This window comes from Astatotilapia calliptera, chromosome 20, assembly GCF_964374335.1.
Source record: "Astatotilapia calliptera chromosome 20, fAstCal68.1, whole genome shotgun sequence".
NCBI classification, from domain to species: Eukaryota; Metazoa; Chordata; class Actinopteri; order Cichliformes; family Cichlidae; genus Astatotilapia; species Astatotilapia calliptera.
The window spans coordinates 18,504,451-18,522,674 of NC_137441.1; the positions used below are offsets into that span (position 1 = coordinate 18,504,451).

At 42.4% G+C, this 18,224-nt stretch overlaps 1 protein-coding gene across 1 annotated transcript in view; it reads right to left on the minus strand.

Annotated features, from left to right (window-relative positions):
• Positions 1–18,224, minus strand: part of LOC113012853 (ephrin type-B receptor 2-like) — an 81,636-nt gene that overhangs the window by 16,764 nt on the left and 46,648 nt on the right. Inside the window, exons 5-11 of the mRNA XM_026153243.2 lie at positions 7,679–8,014; positions 7,433–7,557; positions 7,081–7,243; positions 6,847–6,955; positions 4,128–4,195; positions 3,815–3,937; positions 3,195–3,442 (exon numbers count right to left, since the gene is read on the minus strand). Of these exons, the coding sequence (XP_026009028.2) occupies positions 3,195–3,442; positions 3,815–3,937; positions 4,128–4,195; positions 6,847–6,955; positions 7,081–7,243; positions 7,433–7,557; positions 7,679–8,014 (1,172 nt within the window). The remainder of the gene's footprint in view (positions 1–3,194; positions 3,443–3,814; positions 3,938–4,127; positions 4,196–6,846; positions 6,956–7,080; positions 7,244–7,432; positions 7,558–7,678; positions 8,015–18,224) is intronic.

Here is an 18,224-nt window from a genome sequence, read left to right on the forward strand (position 1 = left end):
TAGTGACAATTTGGATTATTCAATTAACCTATCCCCACAAGCTGCATGTCTTTGGACGGTGGGAGGAAGCCAGAGTACCCAGAGAGAACCCATGCAAACACGGGGAGAACATGCAAACTCCACACAGAAAGGCCCCAGCCTGATGTTGGAATTGAACTCAGGACCTTCTTGCTGTGCGGCAACAGTGCTAACCACCGTGCCACCGTGCTGCCTGGTTTACGGACACTGTCACCTCCTATATCCACTTCTGTGAGGACAGCATTGTGCCATCACACACCATAGTGAGTTATAACAATGACAAACCCTGGTTTACTCTTAAACTCAAAAAGCTGTGGCTGGAAAAGAGAAAGGCGTTCAGAAGCGGAGACAGGGACTGCTACAGAGAGGCCAAGTACAGGTTCACTAAAGAAGTGGACGTTGCTAAACACCAGCACCAGAAGATGCAGCAGCAGATCTCAGAGAATGACTCGGCCTCTGTGTGGAAAGGTTTTAGGAATATCACCAACTACAAGCCTAAAACCCCCCACTCCACTGATGACTTGCTCTTGGCCAACACCCTCAACGACTTTTACTGCCGTTTTGACGAGCCATCAGGCAGCCTTCACACCTCCAACGGCCCCAACAATAGAGACACTTTGGACACTCATTCCCCCACCTCTCCCCCCTCCATAGAGCCATCACCACCTTCAAACACTTCACCTACAACACCCCCCTCCTCACCCCACACAAAAGAGGATTTCACACCACCTCCTCCCACCACAACTCTTTATATTCCTGAAGAAGGTGTGAGGAAGCAGTTTAAGAGTCTGAATGCTCGAAAAGCTCCCGGCCCAGACGGTGTGTCTCCTGCCACCCTCAGACACTGTGCAAACGAGCTGGCCCCAGTGTTTTCTGGCATTTTCAACTCCTCACTGCAGGCATGTCATGTGCCTGCCTGCTTCAAGTCCTCTACCATAATCCCTGTCCCCAAGAAACCTAGGATCACTGGACTAAATGACTACAGACCCGTGGCTCTGACATCTGTGGTCATGAAGTCTTTTGAGCGCCTGGTTCTCTCCTATCTCAAGACCCTCACGGCCCCCCTCCTGGACCCCCTGCAGTTTGCATACAGAGCCAACAGGTCTGTAGATGACGCCATCAACATGGCCCTACACTTCATCCTGCAGCATCTGGACTCCCCAGGAACCTACGCCAGGATCCTGTTTGTGGACTTCAGCTCTGCCTTCAATACCATCCTTCCAGACCATCTCCGAGGCAAGCTTTCCCAGATGAATGTGCCTGATTCCATCTGCCGGTGGATCACTGACTTCCTGACGGACAGGAAACAGCATGTGAGGCTGGGAAAGAATGTCTTGGACTCCCGGACCATCAGCACCGGCTCCCCTCAGGGCTGTGTTCTTTCTCCCCTGCTCTTCTCCCTGTATACTAACTGCTGCACCTCCACCCACCAGTCTGTCAAGCTAATCAAGTTTGCAGATGACACCACCGTTATTGGACTCATCTCGGACGGGGATGAGTCTGCCTACAGGAGGGAGGTTGAACGTCTGGTGTCTTGGTGCAGCCACAACAACCTGGTGCTGAATGCCCAGAAGACAGTGGAGATTATTGTGGACTTCAGGAAGCACACAGCCCCACTCCCCCCCATCATCCTGACTGACACCCCCATCACCTCTGTGGACTCATGCCGCTTCCTGGGTACCACCATCACCCAGGACCTGAAGTGGGTGCCCACCATCACCTTCGTCATTAAGAAAGCCCAGCAGAGGATGTACTTCCTGAGGCAGCTGAAGAAATTCAACCTGCCAACACGGACGATGATGCAATTCTACACTGCAATCATCGAGTCCATCCTCACCTCCTCCATCACCGTGTGGTACGCTGGAGCCACTATCAGGGACAAACAGAGACTGCAGCGTGTTGTGCGCTCTGCTGAGAAGGTGATTGGCTGCAGACTCCCATCTCTGCAGGACCTGTACACCTCCAGGACACTGGGGCGTGCAGCTCGGATCTCAGCTGACCCTTCTCACCCTGGACACAGTCTGTTTGACCTGCTCCCCTCAGGCAGGAGGCTCCGGTCCATTCGCACCAGAACCTCTTGCCATAAGAACAGTTTCTTCCCCTCTGCTGTTGAACACATGAACAATAACCGTATGACTGTTCCCACCACTAACACATGACCCTACGCTGTGTTCACTGCATCATTCCATGTTTGGCATTGATCACCACCTGCACTCATGTATATATCATGTATATATCTATCTATCTATCTACTTAGCACTTTTAATTCTTATTCTCATTTTTATTTTCATGTCTATTTAAGCTTAATTTATAACAGTATGTTTGCACTGAAGCACCGCAGCAATTTCCTAATGTTGTAAACCCGCTCAACATTTGGCAATAAAACCCTTTCTGATTCTGATTCTGATTCTGTAAAAAGCATGATGGTGTATTAAGTATTCCAAAGTATTCAGAATACGTTACTCTCATTGAGTAACGTAACGGAATACATTACAAAATACATTTTGGGACATGTATTCTGTAATCTGTAGTGGAATACATTTTAAAAGTAACCTTCCCAACACTGACCTTAGGTTGCACATACTAGTTTTAGAAATTACATTTCTCAGAAGGGTGGCTGTTCCTTAGAGATAGGATGAAGAGTTCAGTCATTGGAGAGGGGCTCAGAATAAAGCTGCTACTCCTCCACATTGAAAGGAGCCAGTTGAGGTGGTTTGAGCACCTGACGAGGATGCCTCCTGGGCGCTTCTGGTGTGAGTTCTTTCGAACCACCAGAAGGAGGCCGGCCCTGGGGCAGACCAAGGAGACTCTGGAGAGATTTATCTTTACTTGTGTTGCTTGGAAATGTGATGCCCCATACAAACAAAAGAAAATGGATGGACTTTAAAACCTCTTGACCAAAATTTAAAAGCTGAAATGTGTGAGAAGTGGACACCAAGCTGAAAATGGCAATCCACAGATATAATAAAAAATACATGGAAGAATTTAAGCTCGGTGACATCTGATGAGTAACCACCCTCATTTGCATATTATTGTTACTTTTTTTCCCTGTTTCCTTCTTTTTTTAGTACAGTAATGACACACACACACACACACACCTACACACACACCTACACACACACACACACACGTGCGTACTACTATACTTGTATTGAATTGTACAGTGTCTCTTTTACCCTGAGAAATGAGTCAAGGGATCCATTCTCCATGAATTCAGTGATGATCATTACAGGGCTGCTCTTGGTAACCACTCCCTCCAGATGGATGATGTTGGGATGATCAAACTGACCCATGATAGATGCTTCACTCAAAAAGTCCCTCCTCTGGCGTTCAGTGTACCCTGCCTTTAAAGTCTTGATGGCCACCAATATCTCCCTTTTCCCAGGCTGTCGGAGGTTTCCACTGCACACTTCTCCAAACTCTCCTATCAGGTTTACAGTAGGTAAATGACATGTAATGTATTATAATATATTCATTTTGTATCATCTTCTGTAACTATCAAAGTTTTTGTAAACTGCTGTAATCTAGGCAGACATGATAGAGAACAATTAGGCAGAAAAGCTATGTTTAAGTTGATTTTAGTTCCAAGCACTGTCACAACAGTACAGTGACTTCTTAATCTAACCTTTGATAAAGAAACCTTTAATATTACCTTCTTTGAATAGACAATTAATATACTAATAAAGGTCAAGACAGTCACATTCTGACGTACTAAGTATCATAAACCTCACCAATCACTGCCTGTCTTTACTTACACCTAATATCGTTTCCTTTCTAAGGCATCTCTTTGTTTTACCTGCTCCAATCACTTGTTCAATCTTTACACAGGAAATGTCAATTTCCTTAGCAAACTCTCTAACCGCTTCATTGGGATCTTCATATGTGAAGGGGTCAATGTAGATCTTCATTCCCGGTGACACTTCAACAGAAAAATAGAAGAAACAGCAACAGATATATATGCAAAAACTGAATCGTGAAGACACAGGGAAACTTGATTTCTTTCTGTCATTTTTTGCCACATCCAATCTTGAAAAAACATTAATTTCATAAAATACAGCACTAATGGCTATCAGTCTTAATGTCAACAACTTTCAGAAAAAGGTACATACTGTGACCACTGGTGTAATGTTGGAGTTTGTCTGTATATTCAGATTCTGGTCTGTCAGAATTTCTTTTGCTGGAAACAAATACAAAAAAGTCTGCATGTAGATCCATCAACTCGAAAACAAAAACTAAATCTACTAATAACATAAACTATTAAACAAAACAGAGCACAAGCTATACTATACTATATGGTGTACAATAAAGACTGATGCATGACAAAGACAACACAAAATATATGTTTACTAAGTATATAATCATGACCTGACATAGTCAAGTCTTGACTTTGAACTACTCCAGAAAAACAAACAAACCGTGTGTTTCTACCCTATTTAAAACTGTCCACTACAAAGAAGCCCATAATTGGCTTTCAATTAAATATGTCTGTGAAGGTTCTTAGTCAACCAGGTCATTGTAGTCTAAGGAGCTGGAAAGAAAATCCTGGGCCTTCTGAACCCAGGAAATCCTCAGAAAATCACATGATAGGGTGGGACTAGGTTTCACAATGAGTTCACCCGAAACCTTGGCTGATTGTGACCTACACCTGTTTTCACACCTCGGCTCGTGTGATCAGGTAGAGGATCATTAGGGGGTCCATGGTCCCTCTTGGGGGCACACTCCCATAGGGCTTAAATCTGGGACTCTCCACCATTTGACCCTAGAACTGAAGAAGCTTCTCAGATGAGAGGCGAAACGTCTTCAAGCAACTTAAAGAAGAACAGACGCTTCTTAATTAAATACATAATTTTACACTAAATTGCATGTTGCCACTAGGGATGGGTACCGGTATCCGGTGCCATTATAGCACCGGTTCTGACATAAACGGTAGTAACCAGACCGGAAAGCAGCGCACATTTCCGTGATTTATTTCAGTGCTTTTTTCCCCCTGAAATGTCATACACTTTGGATTCTAGCCAATCATTTTACCTTTCCAAGGATAGTAGGCGGGCCCAGGTATGTACGTTCTTTTAGAGCAGAGCTGCAGATTAAAAATGCCCAAGACGAAGCGGTCAACAGTCTGGCTGTACTTCACAGCAAAAGATGCAAACTCAGCAGCCTGCAAAAAGTGCTTTAAGGTGATACTGTGCAAAGGAGGTAACACCTCGAATCTGATGAAACACCTGGTGACGCATAGCGTTTTTTTAAAAGCCGAGAAATGCACCGTATTTGATAGCTTGCTGCAAGACCTCACACCGAGTGGTGCCTGTTATCGGACCCGGAGTTAGCAACATCCCCCAAGAACCCGAAGAGGAGAGTCCTGGCCCCTAGTCCTGCCAGGTGTAGCAGAAATGATGACGGATGATGATGGTAGCAGCAGCCGTTCTTCTCTGCGTGAGTAGCTTAACCTTCCTGCCTTCTTGGGACCTTTTTGTGCCACTGCTATGTGTTAAATGGCTGCCATTTCCACTGTGTTCAGTGGAATATAACCAAACTTGCCACAGGATAGTTTTTACCTGTCAATGTTAATATTCCAGTGTGAATTCCTTAAATCAGCCTAAAATGGCTGAGCAGCAGAAATCCCCACACCCATCACCCTGGGGACCATTTTCTCCCCAATGACTTCCATTATAAACGCTATTTTTCAACCCCAAATTATCATCATATGATTTTATTTTTTCTTCTTTTCTTGTATGTCAATGAAGACTCAGGGCCTTGAAGTTTTAATTTTTAAATTGCAAAAAAAATGCAAAAAAAATAATGGCAGGTCAAAATGTATGTTGGTGCCAATCTTTGGTCCATCTAAAGGCCTACTTATAATGACAATCACATATTACTTCAACTGGTTTTTTGTGGAAATATTTAGTTTCGTTTTTTGGTTTTTGGGGCTTATAACACAGGGCGCTCATGTAATAACACTGGGATTTGAAGGGTTAAAACAACGAAAATATAATTAAAACTTTACATGAATATTTCAGGGAGAAGTAGTTTTACAAGGATGGCTAATTTAAAGTGGAATAAAATATGGATATATGGTCTTTTTATGGCGTGGCTGAGAATGGTCCCTAGGGTGATGGGTGTGAGTTTTTTAAAGGATGGCAGGAGGGTTAATGTTGTTCGTGTGTAATTTACATTGAGTAGGCTAACCACGTTATTACATTAATGCATGTAAGGTGAACTAGCAAACACCGTCATAGTTACAGCGGCTGTCTTCTTGTTTGATGGCAGATACTCCCTTCACCCTGGCCAAAAAGGCTAAAATGACCAAAGAAAAAGTGGAAAACAGCTAAACATGAGAGGTTTTTGGACAAAGTTTGTGTTTTTTCCATTGTTTAAGCACTGCTTCCAGCCAAGAGTGATACCATATATGCCCTATAGCTGCAGAAAAGGCTAACATTGTTATCTTTTTACAAAAAAACAGCTAAACGTAAGAGGTTTTTGGACCAATTTTGTGTTCTCCATTCTTTAAGCACCGGTTCGAGCACCGGTTCGAGCACCGTTTAAGCACCGGTACCGTTTCAAAAGTACCGGTTTGGCACCGGTATCGGATAAAACCTAAACGATACCCATCCCTAGTTGCCACCACATAATGCAGTTTTTGTAGGTCAAAGTCATTGAGTGTATTTCTGTAGGATCAAGTTGCAGTTTTATTCATAATCAGCACTTTTGATAAAGTGCTTTCTGTATCATTTCTGTGGCTTTGTAAAAAATTGGTCCAGATTTTTAGACCATAATGTGGTGAAGAGTGGAACATTTTCTGGGGGACAGAGTGGACACAGAGTGGCTCACCTGCGACAAACAATTATGACGACAGTGATGGCAATAATAAAGACAACCCCTGCAGCAGATGAACCAATGATGAGGGGGAGCTTCTCTTGAATAATGGAGTTATATTCTTCTACAGGTGAAAAGACAACAAACCACAAAAATGTCAGTAATTTTTATATTTAGACTTATATATTAGGCAGCACACAGGGTATGAAATAAGTCTGAATTTAGTTTGTCAGCAAATCTGATTCCTACCTTCAGTCATGGTTTGGAAGTACATTTTACCACTGAAGCGTCCAAATCCAGCGACAGTCCGAGCCCGGACCTGAAACACGTATATGGTTCCAGGCCTTAAACCTCGTATGACAGCAGTGTTGGTCTGACTCCTCGTTAGAGATGAGTTCCATTCTGCTTGGTTCTGAATAACACACACCAAAGACTTTAAATCAGGCAGATCTGTCTATAATTAAAACTGTAAGATTTTTGAGTACAATTTAAGAGTCAAAATGTTTCAGGTTCAGATGCCTTGAGGTGACTGCTTTTGCAAATTGGTGCTATATAAATAAAACTGAATTGAAATTAATTCAATCAGTTGGCACTGATGTACCTTCTCATAATACTGCAGTTCATAGTCCAGAATAACACCATTGGGCTGATCTGGCTGGGACCAGGACAGAGTGATGCTGTTAGGAGTTCTGCTAACCTGGTGGATGATGGACACTATTGATGGTGCTGAGAAAAAAACAAAGAGATCTGAAGGGTGTAGAAAACATGCTAACAGACATTCGAGCTACTAAAACAGAAGTTAATACTGAAATCACTGAAATATCACTAGAGTAACATCATCCCTCACCAGCCTGGTTGGTGGTGATGTTGACAGACGTGTACTGTGGTGAATAAGGACTCTGATCAGACACTCCATTGACAGCTTGTATTTCAAATGTGTACTGCGTGTGAGCCATGAGGTCGCTGATATGTACTCGGGTGTTGGTGAGTCCCAGCTGACGTGGGATAAACTGCACGTTGTCACCACAGCGGGTGCAGCCGCTGCGACCGCTGCCACAACTCTTACATATGATGTTGTAAACTACATCTTCTCGGCCACCACTCTCCTTTGGTGGACTCCACTCCAGTATCAGAGAAGTCTCATTTACTATGGAGATGACATTTTGTGGTGCAGATGGAACAGCTAGAAGACAAAGGGAAAACAGAAAATTATGCTAATAGTAATTACTGCCTGTTATAAGTTTTTTTTTTTTTTTATTCTCAAGCTTGCACCTCACTAGCTAAGGATTGCAAGCTCTAGAGGTTTAGTACAGAGACTACATGTAAGAACATCAAGCAATAGAACATCTGTTTGTTCCGATAACCAGATTCCCACTTAGTGTATTTGCATTATCTGGAAAAAACAACAACCCAATTATCTACATGATGATAATGGAAACAAAGTATATTTTTTAAACGTATTACATGTCTTGTGACTGCAAAATAAATAAAAACTAAATACAATTAAAAATCTTCATTTTTGAATCTTCAATTCAAGGGGATCAATGTAGACTCTGGCAGAACATTCAATCAGTTATGCTCCTGCAGGTTGTTACAAAATTGATTGCAGTATCATTGGGTGGGGGGAGGGTCTACCCTTCCTATCTTGCCCAAATTCTGTTTGTGTTTGCCCTGGTCTATTGGATGGTGGCGTCAGTACTGCATCTTTTTCCGGAGGGTTTTTTGGGGGTGGGGTGTATTTATAGGTTATATAATTATAATATAATATTCATAACTTGTAATGACACAAAATTACACACAGGTGAACTCAATTATCAAATTAGGTGATTTCTGAAGCCAACTGATTGCATTGGATTTTATTTAGGGGCATCAGAGTACAGGGGGCTGAATACAAATGCATGCCATACTTTTCAATTTGCTTGAAATTTTGAAAACCACGTATCGTTTTAATACCACTTCACAATTATGTACTACTTTGTGTTGTCACAGAGAACCCCCATTTCAATTCAATTTTATTTTATTTATATAGCACCAAATCACAACACCAGTTGCCTCAAGGCGCTTTATATTGTAAGGTATAGAACTGCTTTGAAATTCATATGAGCTGTTCGCACTAAAGTAAAAAGCACCATCACTTCATGCGGATACCCTCTCGGCGCCAGCTGCGGTCGCAAGGCTGGAGCCGAACAAAAACACCCTGATAACGACTGTGTTTAGTCTGTTCCTTCCCATTCCATGGAAGGCCACCTGGGTTGGCTGGAAGACTGTTTACTTAGCCTAGCAGAGCGAAGGACACTGTCTCAGCTGAACTCTGGACACGCACACACATACATATACACTGATATCCACACACTCATCCCCCCCTTCCTTTCCAAACGCCTTCGATGCTTATTCTCTTCCGATGCTGACGGTGGATCAAGGAGACCAGCGCACAGGCTGCAGGCCCGGATGTACTGTCTAAATCGGCTGTCTCTCACCCTTTACCCACCCCTGTTGCTTGTCATGTGTTTCTTTGGTGTATTAAGAGTTTTTTCATGTGCTATGTGCAGAGGTGTTTTTTTCTGTTCACAAACTGATCTCCCTGTTGGAGCTCAGTTTGGGGGGAGTTATTTTTTTCTCCTTATCTTTCATGTGGTGCATTTTTCCATTGTTATACCTCTCTGACCTGTCTTCCCCATGTGATGTTTTGTGTAATGTATGTATGGTCGGAGGGTAAGATGGCGCCGCCATTGCGTGCAATAGGTCGGCAGCCTTATGAAATTTCCCCTTGTGGGACTAATAAAGGTATATCAAATCAAATCAAATCAAAGGTAGACCCTACAATAATACATACAGAGACAAACAGAAAAACAATCATATGAACCCCTTTGAGCAAGCACTTGGGCAACAGTGAGAAGAAAAAACTCCCTTTTAATAGGCAGAAACCTCCTTCAGAACCAGGCTCAGGGAGGGGCAGCCATCTGCCATGACCGTTTGGGATGAGAGAACATTGAACTGATGAAGTGATGGAACATTGACAATGCTCCATCAGATCAGATTATTGTAGAAAAAAAACTGCTCTTTGCACCTTTCATACTACCAGTATCACTGAAACGACTGACACAGAAATCCTAGAAGCACTTGGGTATAAGATTAAGGATCCAGGTAGAGAAAGCTTCTCCACAGAGAGGGCAGCTGGAAGCCAAAATCAGAGAAGCCCAGAAGGATATCAATCGATGCAAAAGGGTTTCATGAGATAGAGGTCCTGGATGAAAATAAGGTAAAATTGTGTTTTCAAAACCTAGGATTTAGAAACTGCCAAACAAAGGCTCACAGCTCTGGAAACTAAGCTGAAGAGATAAATCAGAGAAGAGAATGACCTGTTCTGCTAAGATGCATCCAGGGTGTACTCTCTACTACAAGGAAAAAATAGCACACGGGCAGACCCACCCACAACTGAAATTCACAAATAGCACAAATAACAGGGCTCCTCCTAGGTACTAATCCAAACCGGCTAACACAGGGCAGAACAATCCTGATCATAAAAAGAGCCCTACAAACTACTGGCCAAATACCTGTTTCTCCACAACATAGAAGCTCATCTCAGGCATCATAGCAACAGAGCTGAGTAGACACATCAGTCATTACATAAGGACAGCTCATAAAGGTATTGGAAATCACACTAGAGGACCAGAGTGTGGCCAAAAGGGCCGCACTCACCAGTAATGGTAGGGGTACTGGTGGGTGAAACTCATAAGCCAGGGGTGTCCAACTCCAGGCCTCAAGGGCCAGTCTCCTGCAGGTTTTAGATGTGGCCTTCATCCAACACAGCTGATTTAAATGACTAAATTAAACTCCTCGACATGTCCTGAAATTCTCCAGAGGCCTGGTAATGAACATTTGATTCAGGTGTGCTGACCCAGGGTGATATCTAAAACCTGCAGGACACCAGCCCTTGAACCCTGGAGTTGAACACCTCTGTCATAAGCATTCCACTCTTCAAGTCTTATGATCAATGGAAAAATTACAGTAATAACTCATACTTATTCTCTCCAAGTCATTATTTTGACAAAAAAATTAGATATGACGGTGATTAGACATGCCGTGAGAGTGAAAAATGTGAGTTCCATGTTGACACAGTTCCTTCTTCTGATATATGGTTGAAAAAGACAGCCTCTAACCAGACCCCACTAAAGTGCAGGCGGTGCTAGACTGGCCAGTGCCACCAAACTGCAAGCACTTCTATCATTGTTTCATTTGTGCTTTCAGTAAAATTGCCCTAACTTTAATCGAATTCCCTTCTCCAAAAGTCCAGTTATCATTTGATCTCTCTGAAGGACATTTCGCCACCACTTCTATCCTGTTGATGCCTGACCGCACCTGCCAGGTCATTGTCGAAGTCAATGGCTCTGACTCCAGTGTGTGAGCAGTCCTTTCTCACATGTGAGACGGTACACTGTATCTTTGCATATGCTCTTTCTAGGTGTCACTATGGATGATAAGGCAGCAGCATATACAGCTGCAGTATATGCCTTTGCCTACTGGTGGTGGTCAGAGGGCCCGGTGGCGCCAGTGTCTGGCAGCGTCGCCTCTGTCAGTGCGCCCCAGGGTGGCTGTGGCTACAATGTAGCTTGCCATCACCAGTGTGTGAATGGGTGGATGACTGGATGTGTAATGCGCTTTGGGGTCCTTAGGGACTAGTAAAGCGCTATACAAATACAGGCCATTTACCATGGAAGTGTGACAAATTGGTACAAACCATCCTGAGTAGAGAAGGCCATTTTCTATTTGGAATCTGGAGTCAAGGGAATCTGCCAGTAGCCCTTGGTCAAATCCAAGCAGTGCCTAATCGGTCTAGGAGCTCATCAACCCTGCATCATCACAAGTGAGGGAGGCCAAAATGGTGGAATTTGGCACCTCCAGGCCCAACTCATCTCTTTGGCAAGAATACCAGAGGTGCAAAACATCAGCTACTGGTAGACTGAGCAGTCAGCTGAGACTGCAAGACTAGGCTGACCAACCTGTGCACTGCTTGGATTGATTACAAGAAGACCTATGACTCGATGCCCCACACCTGGATTCTGGAATGCCTAGAACTATACAAGATCAACAGGACCCTAAGAGCCTTCATCAGAAACTCAATCAAGTGCGGGATCTACCAAGGGGATGCACTGCTCCCACTGCTATTTTGCATAGGCCTGAACCTCCTCAGTGAGATCACTCACAAGACTGGATATGGATAATGACTACAGAACGGAGCAATCATCAGGCACATCCTCTACATAGATGACATCAAACTATTTACCAAGAGTGCATGAGACATTGATTCACTGACCTGCACCACCAGGATATACAGCAAATACATTGGAATGTCGTATAGTCTGAAGAGGTGTAGTTGGATGATAACAAAATGAGGGAAGATAGTCAGAACTGAGGGGAACAACTACCAGAAGGCAACATTGTAGACAGTGAGGACAGCTGCAAGTATCTGGGGATCCCACAGTTAAATGGGAACCATGAAGGGGTCGCTAGAAAAGCTGCAACCACCAAATACCTGCAGAGGGTCAGGCAAGTCCTGAGGAGTCAGCTGAAGGGTAAGAACAAAATCCGGGCTATCAACACCTACGCCCTGCCTCTGATCAGGTAACCTGCTGGCCAAAGGAGGAGATAGAAGCCACTGACATCAAGACCAGGAAGCTCCTGACCATGCATGCTCAGTGAATACCTCAGGCAGCAGAAACCCAAGAAAGAGGAGGAACCATTATGGAAGGACAGGTCCCTGAATGGTATGTATCACCGGCAGATAGAGGAAGTGGCTGACATCCAGAAATCCCACCAGTGGCTGGACAAAGCTGGACTGAAAGACAGCATAGAGGCACTAATCATGGCAGCACAGGAACAGGCTCTGAGCACAAGATCCATTGAGGCTGGGGTCTATCACAACAGGCAAGACTCTAGGTGCAGGCTGTGTAAAGATGCCCCTGAGACAATCCAGCACATACACAGCAAATCCAGCATGTCCAAATTAACACTGTCAGATTTGATTTCAACACTATTAAAGTGTCTATATGGGTCCACACCAGAGAGTGTTAATTTAACTCTTTTTGGAGAGTTGGTATGTTAACTCTGATTTAGTGTTAAACACCAAATCTGTCTGGAGTTGATAATTTAACACTTACTAATGCTAACTAGGTGTTAAGAGTTTATATATATTAACTCTCAAAGAGTATTTTAGTTTAACTACGTAAGAGTTATCTTCTAATTAATTCTAAAAAGCGGGAATTTTACTGTTCTGAACTTCTAGAAATTTCTTTTGGAAATAAACATTTACTAAAAAGATGCAATTGTTTTTGAAAAACATTTATTCTGAACTGTGCACCACAATTTCAAAACATTTTCTGAAAAATGTAACAGTGTACATGTTCTCACTTTCATTAGAATTTTGTTTATCAAAAGGTCTGACATAGGTGAGCTGGTAAATGCAAATAACAGCATTATCATCACTTATATCTTCAACACAATATGCATGTCCTTCATTCATCACTTTGTGGAACTTCAGCACACTTCTGCTCTCCCCCATATTCCATCTTCACAAGCATATCCTATGTGGAGAATGAATAAAAATTAGTTGACACTAATTAATGGCACAAATAATCCAGTAATCAATTGCAGCACAGTAAAAAAAAGAAAGAATCCTTTTTGAGCCATTACTTGTGTAAAGTATTTTCCCAAAAGACAAGGACACCGGCAACAGGTAATACTGAACTAAATGTAAAACCTCAACCTTTTTCATTTTTACCTAAACCGTGTGCACAAAACTCTGGAGGGATCTAAATGATAACGTAGAACCCAGTCAGGATATCTGCTACTACTGTTTGCTAGTTTGTTTGTTTTTTTATGAGAGATCGTTTTCAGGCTTCAAGTAGCACCATTATACCAACATTTCACATTCTAGACATTGTTTTAGGTGTATTTGACCAAAAGTTTGACTGAAAATTCACATGCAAGCTTTTTTCAAGGCTGTAGTATTTGCCCGCAAACAATACCTTTCACACAGCTTTGTCTCAACTCCAAAGAGCCACAGAAGTAAAAGCTAATAATAATAATTGAAACAATCTTTGAAAAAATGACTTACCAAGCATGGCAAACAACTCAAATATGTAGAGCAAAATGTTCTGAAACGGCTTCACTTCAGCTTTGATTGGAGCCTATGGTGCTGGGGGCGGAGTCTGTGAATTTACTCTATTGGTGTCATAGCCCCTGTAGGAGTTCAGAGTTAAGAGGTCAAGAGTTAATGTTTCCATTGTAACACCTCCAGATTTGACATAGAAACCCTCATTTTTAACACTCGATTTTAACTACTATCATTTTACACCTCAGAGTTACATTAAAAGAATGCGACTCTACTTAGAGTAAAATTAACTCTACTTTTGCAAGAAGACTACTAACACCAAAACATTTAACACTTTTGAATTTGCTGTGTAACAGCAGGGTTCAAGATGCTAGCAGGGCATACATGGAATGCCATAACCAAGTGGCCAGCATAGTATACAGAAACATCTGTGCCAAGTATGGCCTGGAAGTCCCGAGGTCAAAATGGGAGACGCCCCCTATGGTGGTGGAGAATGACTGAGCTGAGATCCTGTGGGACTTACAGATACAGAACGACAAAATGGTGGTGGCTAACCAACCGGACATAGTAGTGGCAGTCAAGCAGAAGATGGACGTAGTGATAGATATAGCAATACTGAATGACAGCAACATCAGGAAGAAGGAACTGGAAGAAGTTGGAGTAGTACCAAGGGCTCAGAGAACAGCTTGAGAGGGTGGAGGGTGAAGGTAACAGTGGTCCCAGTGGTAATTGGAGAACTCAGTTCAGTGGCCGCCAAGCTAGCAGTAGCACTGCCAGGCTGTGCCAGGCACCTTTCTACCTTTAAAACCCGGAGAGCAGCCAAATGGCTGGTAGGCTTTTAGCTAAGCTTTAGCTTCAGCCAAGTGGAAGCTAAATTGGCTAGTCATTCATATGTAAATTAGGTTGTTACCTGGGAATTCTAGAGGGAGGGGAGTGGGGGTGTGTGATTGAGGGGGTGGGGGAGCTGCTAAAAACTGTGAACTTCCTTTTGTGTTTCATCTTGATGCATTCTCAATCATCCAGGGAAATAAATCTCCAAAAGTCACCAACTTGGAGTGTTTCAGTTTGCCATCTTAGGGAGAAATCAACACACTGCTGAGATTTATTGATAAAAACAGTACAAAAAACCAACCATTTGTACACATATTTACAAATAATAATAAAAAGTGAGTGAGTACATTTCAGCATTTTCAACATTGTACCAGTGGTCTGATTGATGCCACAATGGAGCAAATCGAGCAAAGACTGATAAGTTCGCTGCAATTTCCAGTGTGTGGGGATCATTTGTCACCAACTGCATCACGTGCTACAACCCTGGTCTACATATCACCGTTGATGAACAGCTTTTCCCATCAAAGACTCGGTGCTGTTTCCTGCAGAATATTGCAAGTAAACCTGACAAGTTTGGGATCAAGTTTTGGGTGGCTTGCGACCTAAAATCCAAGTACCATCCAGTACTATCCATTTATCTTATTTCTTAGGTGTTTTCAACCTCTGCTGCCACGCTGACGGCGTATGTGGCCAAACGGAAGAAGACAGTCTATATTCTTAGCAGCATGCACAGCGTGGTTCAGACTGATAACACTATCAAAAGGAAGCCAAACACTGTCACCCTTTACAACAAAACAAAGTGTGGCGTGGATGTGATGGACCAGATGGTTCGGGAGTACACTGTCCGCAGAGGAACACGGCGCTGGCCAGTTGCCGTGTTCCTGAAAACACCTAAGAAATAAGATAAATTGTTATTTCCATAGCCCTTTTACACACAATGAAACACATAAACATAGAACCACAAAAGACCTGCAACATACCTGAGTGGTGAATTCATTGCGATCTGTCTGTCTAGTGGATTGAGGAATTTTCCTGCGAATCTTGTTGACTGTGCCAAGGATGGAAATTGCAGCGAACTTATCAGTCTTTGCTCGATTTGCTCCATTGTGGCATCAATCAGACCACTGGTATAATGTTGAAATGTACTCACTCACTTTTTATTATTATTTGTAAATATGTGTACAAATGGTTGGTTTTTTGTACTGTTTTTATCAATAAATCTCAGCAACAAAGGACATACACCCATGTGTGTTGATTTCTCCCTAAGATGGCAAACTGAAACACTCCAAGTTGGTGACTTTTGGAGATTTATTTCCCTGGATGATTGAGAATGCATCAAGACGAACACAAAAGGAAGTTTTTAGCAGCTCCCCCACCCCCTCATCCACACACCCCCACTCCCCTCCCTCCAGAATTCCCAGGTAACAACCTAATTTACATATGAATGACTAGCCAATTTAGCTTCCACTTCGCTGAAGCTAAAGCCTAGCTAAAAGCCATTTGGCTGCTCTCCGGGGGTTTAAGTCTAGGCGAGTGGCTCTAGCAGATCCCACGAACAACATCAGACATCTCTGTCCAGAAGAGCGCAGTCCTAGGAACAGCAAAGATACTGTGCAGTACCCTCAAGTTTCCAGGCTTATATGATAAAGACCCCCCACAGAGGAAATAGGGGAATTTTGGTTTTCACCCTTAATATAACCGGTATAGTATTTATTTCTCCAGTATGGATAAATGGGCCTGATATTTGTTTGATTTTATAAGTCTATTTGTTATTATAATTATTGTAATATTATATAATTATAATTAATAAATGGTAGATGAAATAAAAAATAACAAGTTCATTCCATACCATGTGAATACAGAACTATTATAAATACTTCTCAAGACAAACAAACACCCTATTCAGGATTCATTAAAGGCAGACATTCTTCAAATAATACACATTTCAACCTATTACATCTATCCCACCAAAGTAGCCATAATTCCGATTCAGTAAAAGGACTAGATGTTACAATCCCTGATAACGCATTGCTTTAAATGGAGAAAATCTTGAGGGATGGCTGTTATGAAGAAAGCACTTATAACAAACAACTTAATCTCAACAAATTTTACACTTCACAGAGGTACAAGACAAGGGTGCCCACTCTCACCCTCATTATTTGCACTTTTCTTTGAACCATTAGCAGCAGCAATCCGTCAGAACGTTAACATCATAGGCATTCACACCAATAATACACCAATAAACACATAAATATAAAAAAGTTTATATGCAGATGATGTACTCCGGTTCCTACAAAATCCCAATAAATCAGTTAAAGAACTAATCCAAATCACTAATACATACTCCCAAATCTCTGATTATACAATAAATTGGAATAAATCTACCACTTTAATAATAAATGGAGATACCCATTCTTATACATGACAGATCCCTCACCTACCACCTACTACTGGCATGATCACATACCTAGACATACAATTCTCCCCCAAACTGTCAGAGCTGTTCCACTGTTTCACTCCTCTATTGAAAACAATAAAAGATGACTTAAACCGATGGATGACAAAACCACTTTTAATTTTAGGATGTACTAACACCATAAAGATCAATTACGTATTCACAATGATCCCTATTCAACCCACAGCAACTTTTTTCACCACTTTGGACGCAATAATAATAACATCATTCTAATGGAAAAATTAAAAATTCCAGATACTGCCCACTGCAAACCTTGGCTTGGGACCCTCCAAAAATGGCCTGTATTTATATAGCGCCTTTACTAGTCCCTTAGGACCCCAAAGCGCTTTACATATCCAGTCATCCACCCATTCACGCACACATTCACACAAAAAGGTGTCTATACCTTTGGATTAAAAAAAAGAATACTCTGCATCTCGCTACAGTATTTTTAAGGTCAAAACAAAAGAAAAGAAAAAACAAACAAAATAAAAATGGTTTGCAGACAGATAAGAGACCCTAGACTATCATGCTTTTTGTCACATGTCAGAGGACCATTCAAACAGTTCTCCTATCCTCCAACACAATAACAACTTTCAAACCCCCAGCCCAAATATCACCAGTGTGATATGGGCCATACTTCATGCTGGTACTGGGACCTGGGCCAGCCTAGGCTCCACAGTGTGGGGCCCACATCTGTCCCATGGTACATTACATAATTGGTGTGGAGTAGTGTTGTTCAAAAATAAAATTAGGTTCCCAATGAAGGTTTTCAGTGGGAAAGAACACTGTGGCTTGCCCACAAAAAGCCCACAAAGAGACTCAAAAGGCAAAATTGCTCTAGGCCTGACATGAGCTATCTCACATGAGGTCTACATTTTCTGTGGTAATGTTTGCTGGAAGATAGCTGCTGCACGGTTGTAGCTAATGGGAATCCTCCTATGCACTTCTTGACTTACTATCCATTACAAATATGTAATTAATTAATTTCTATTA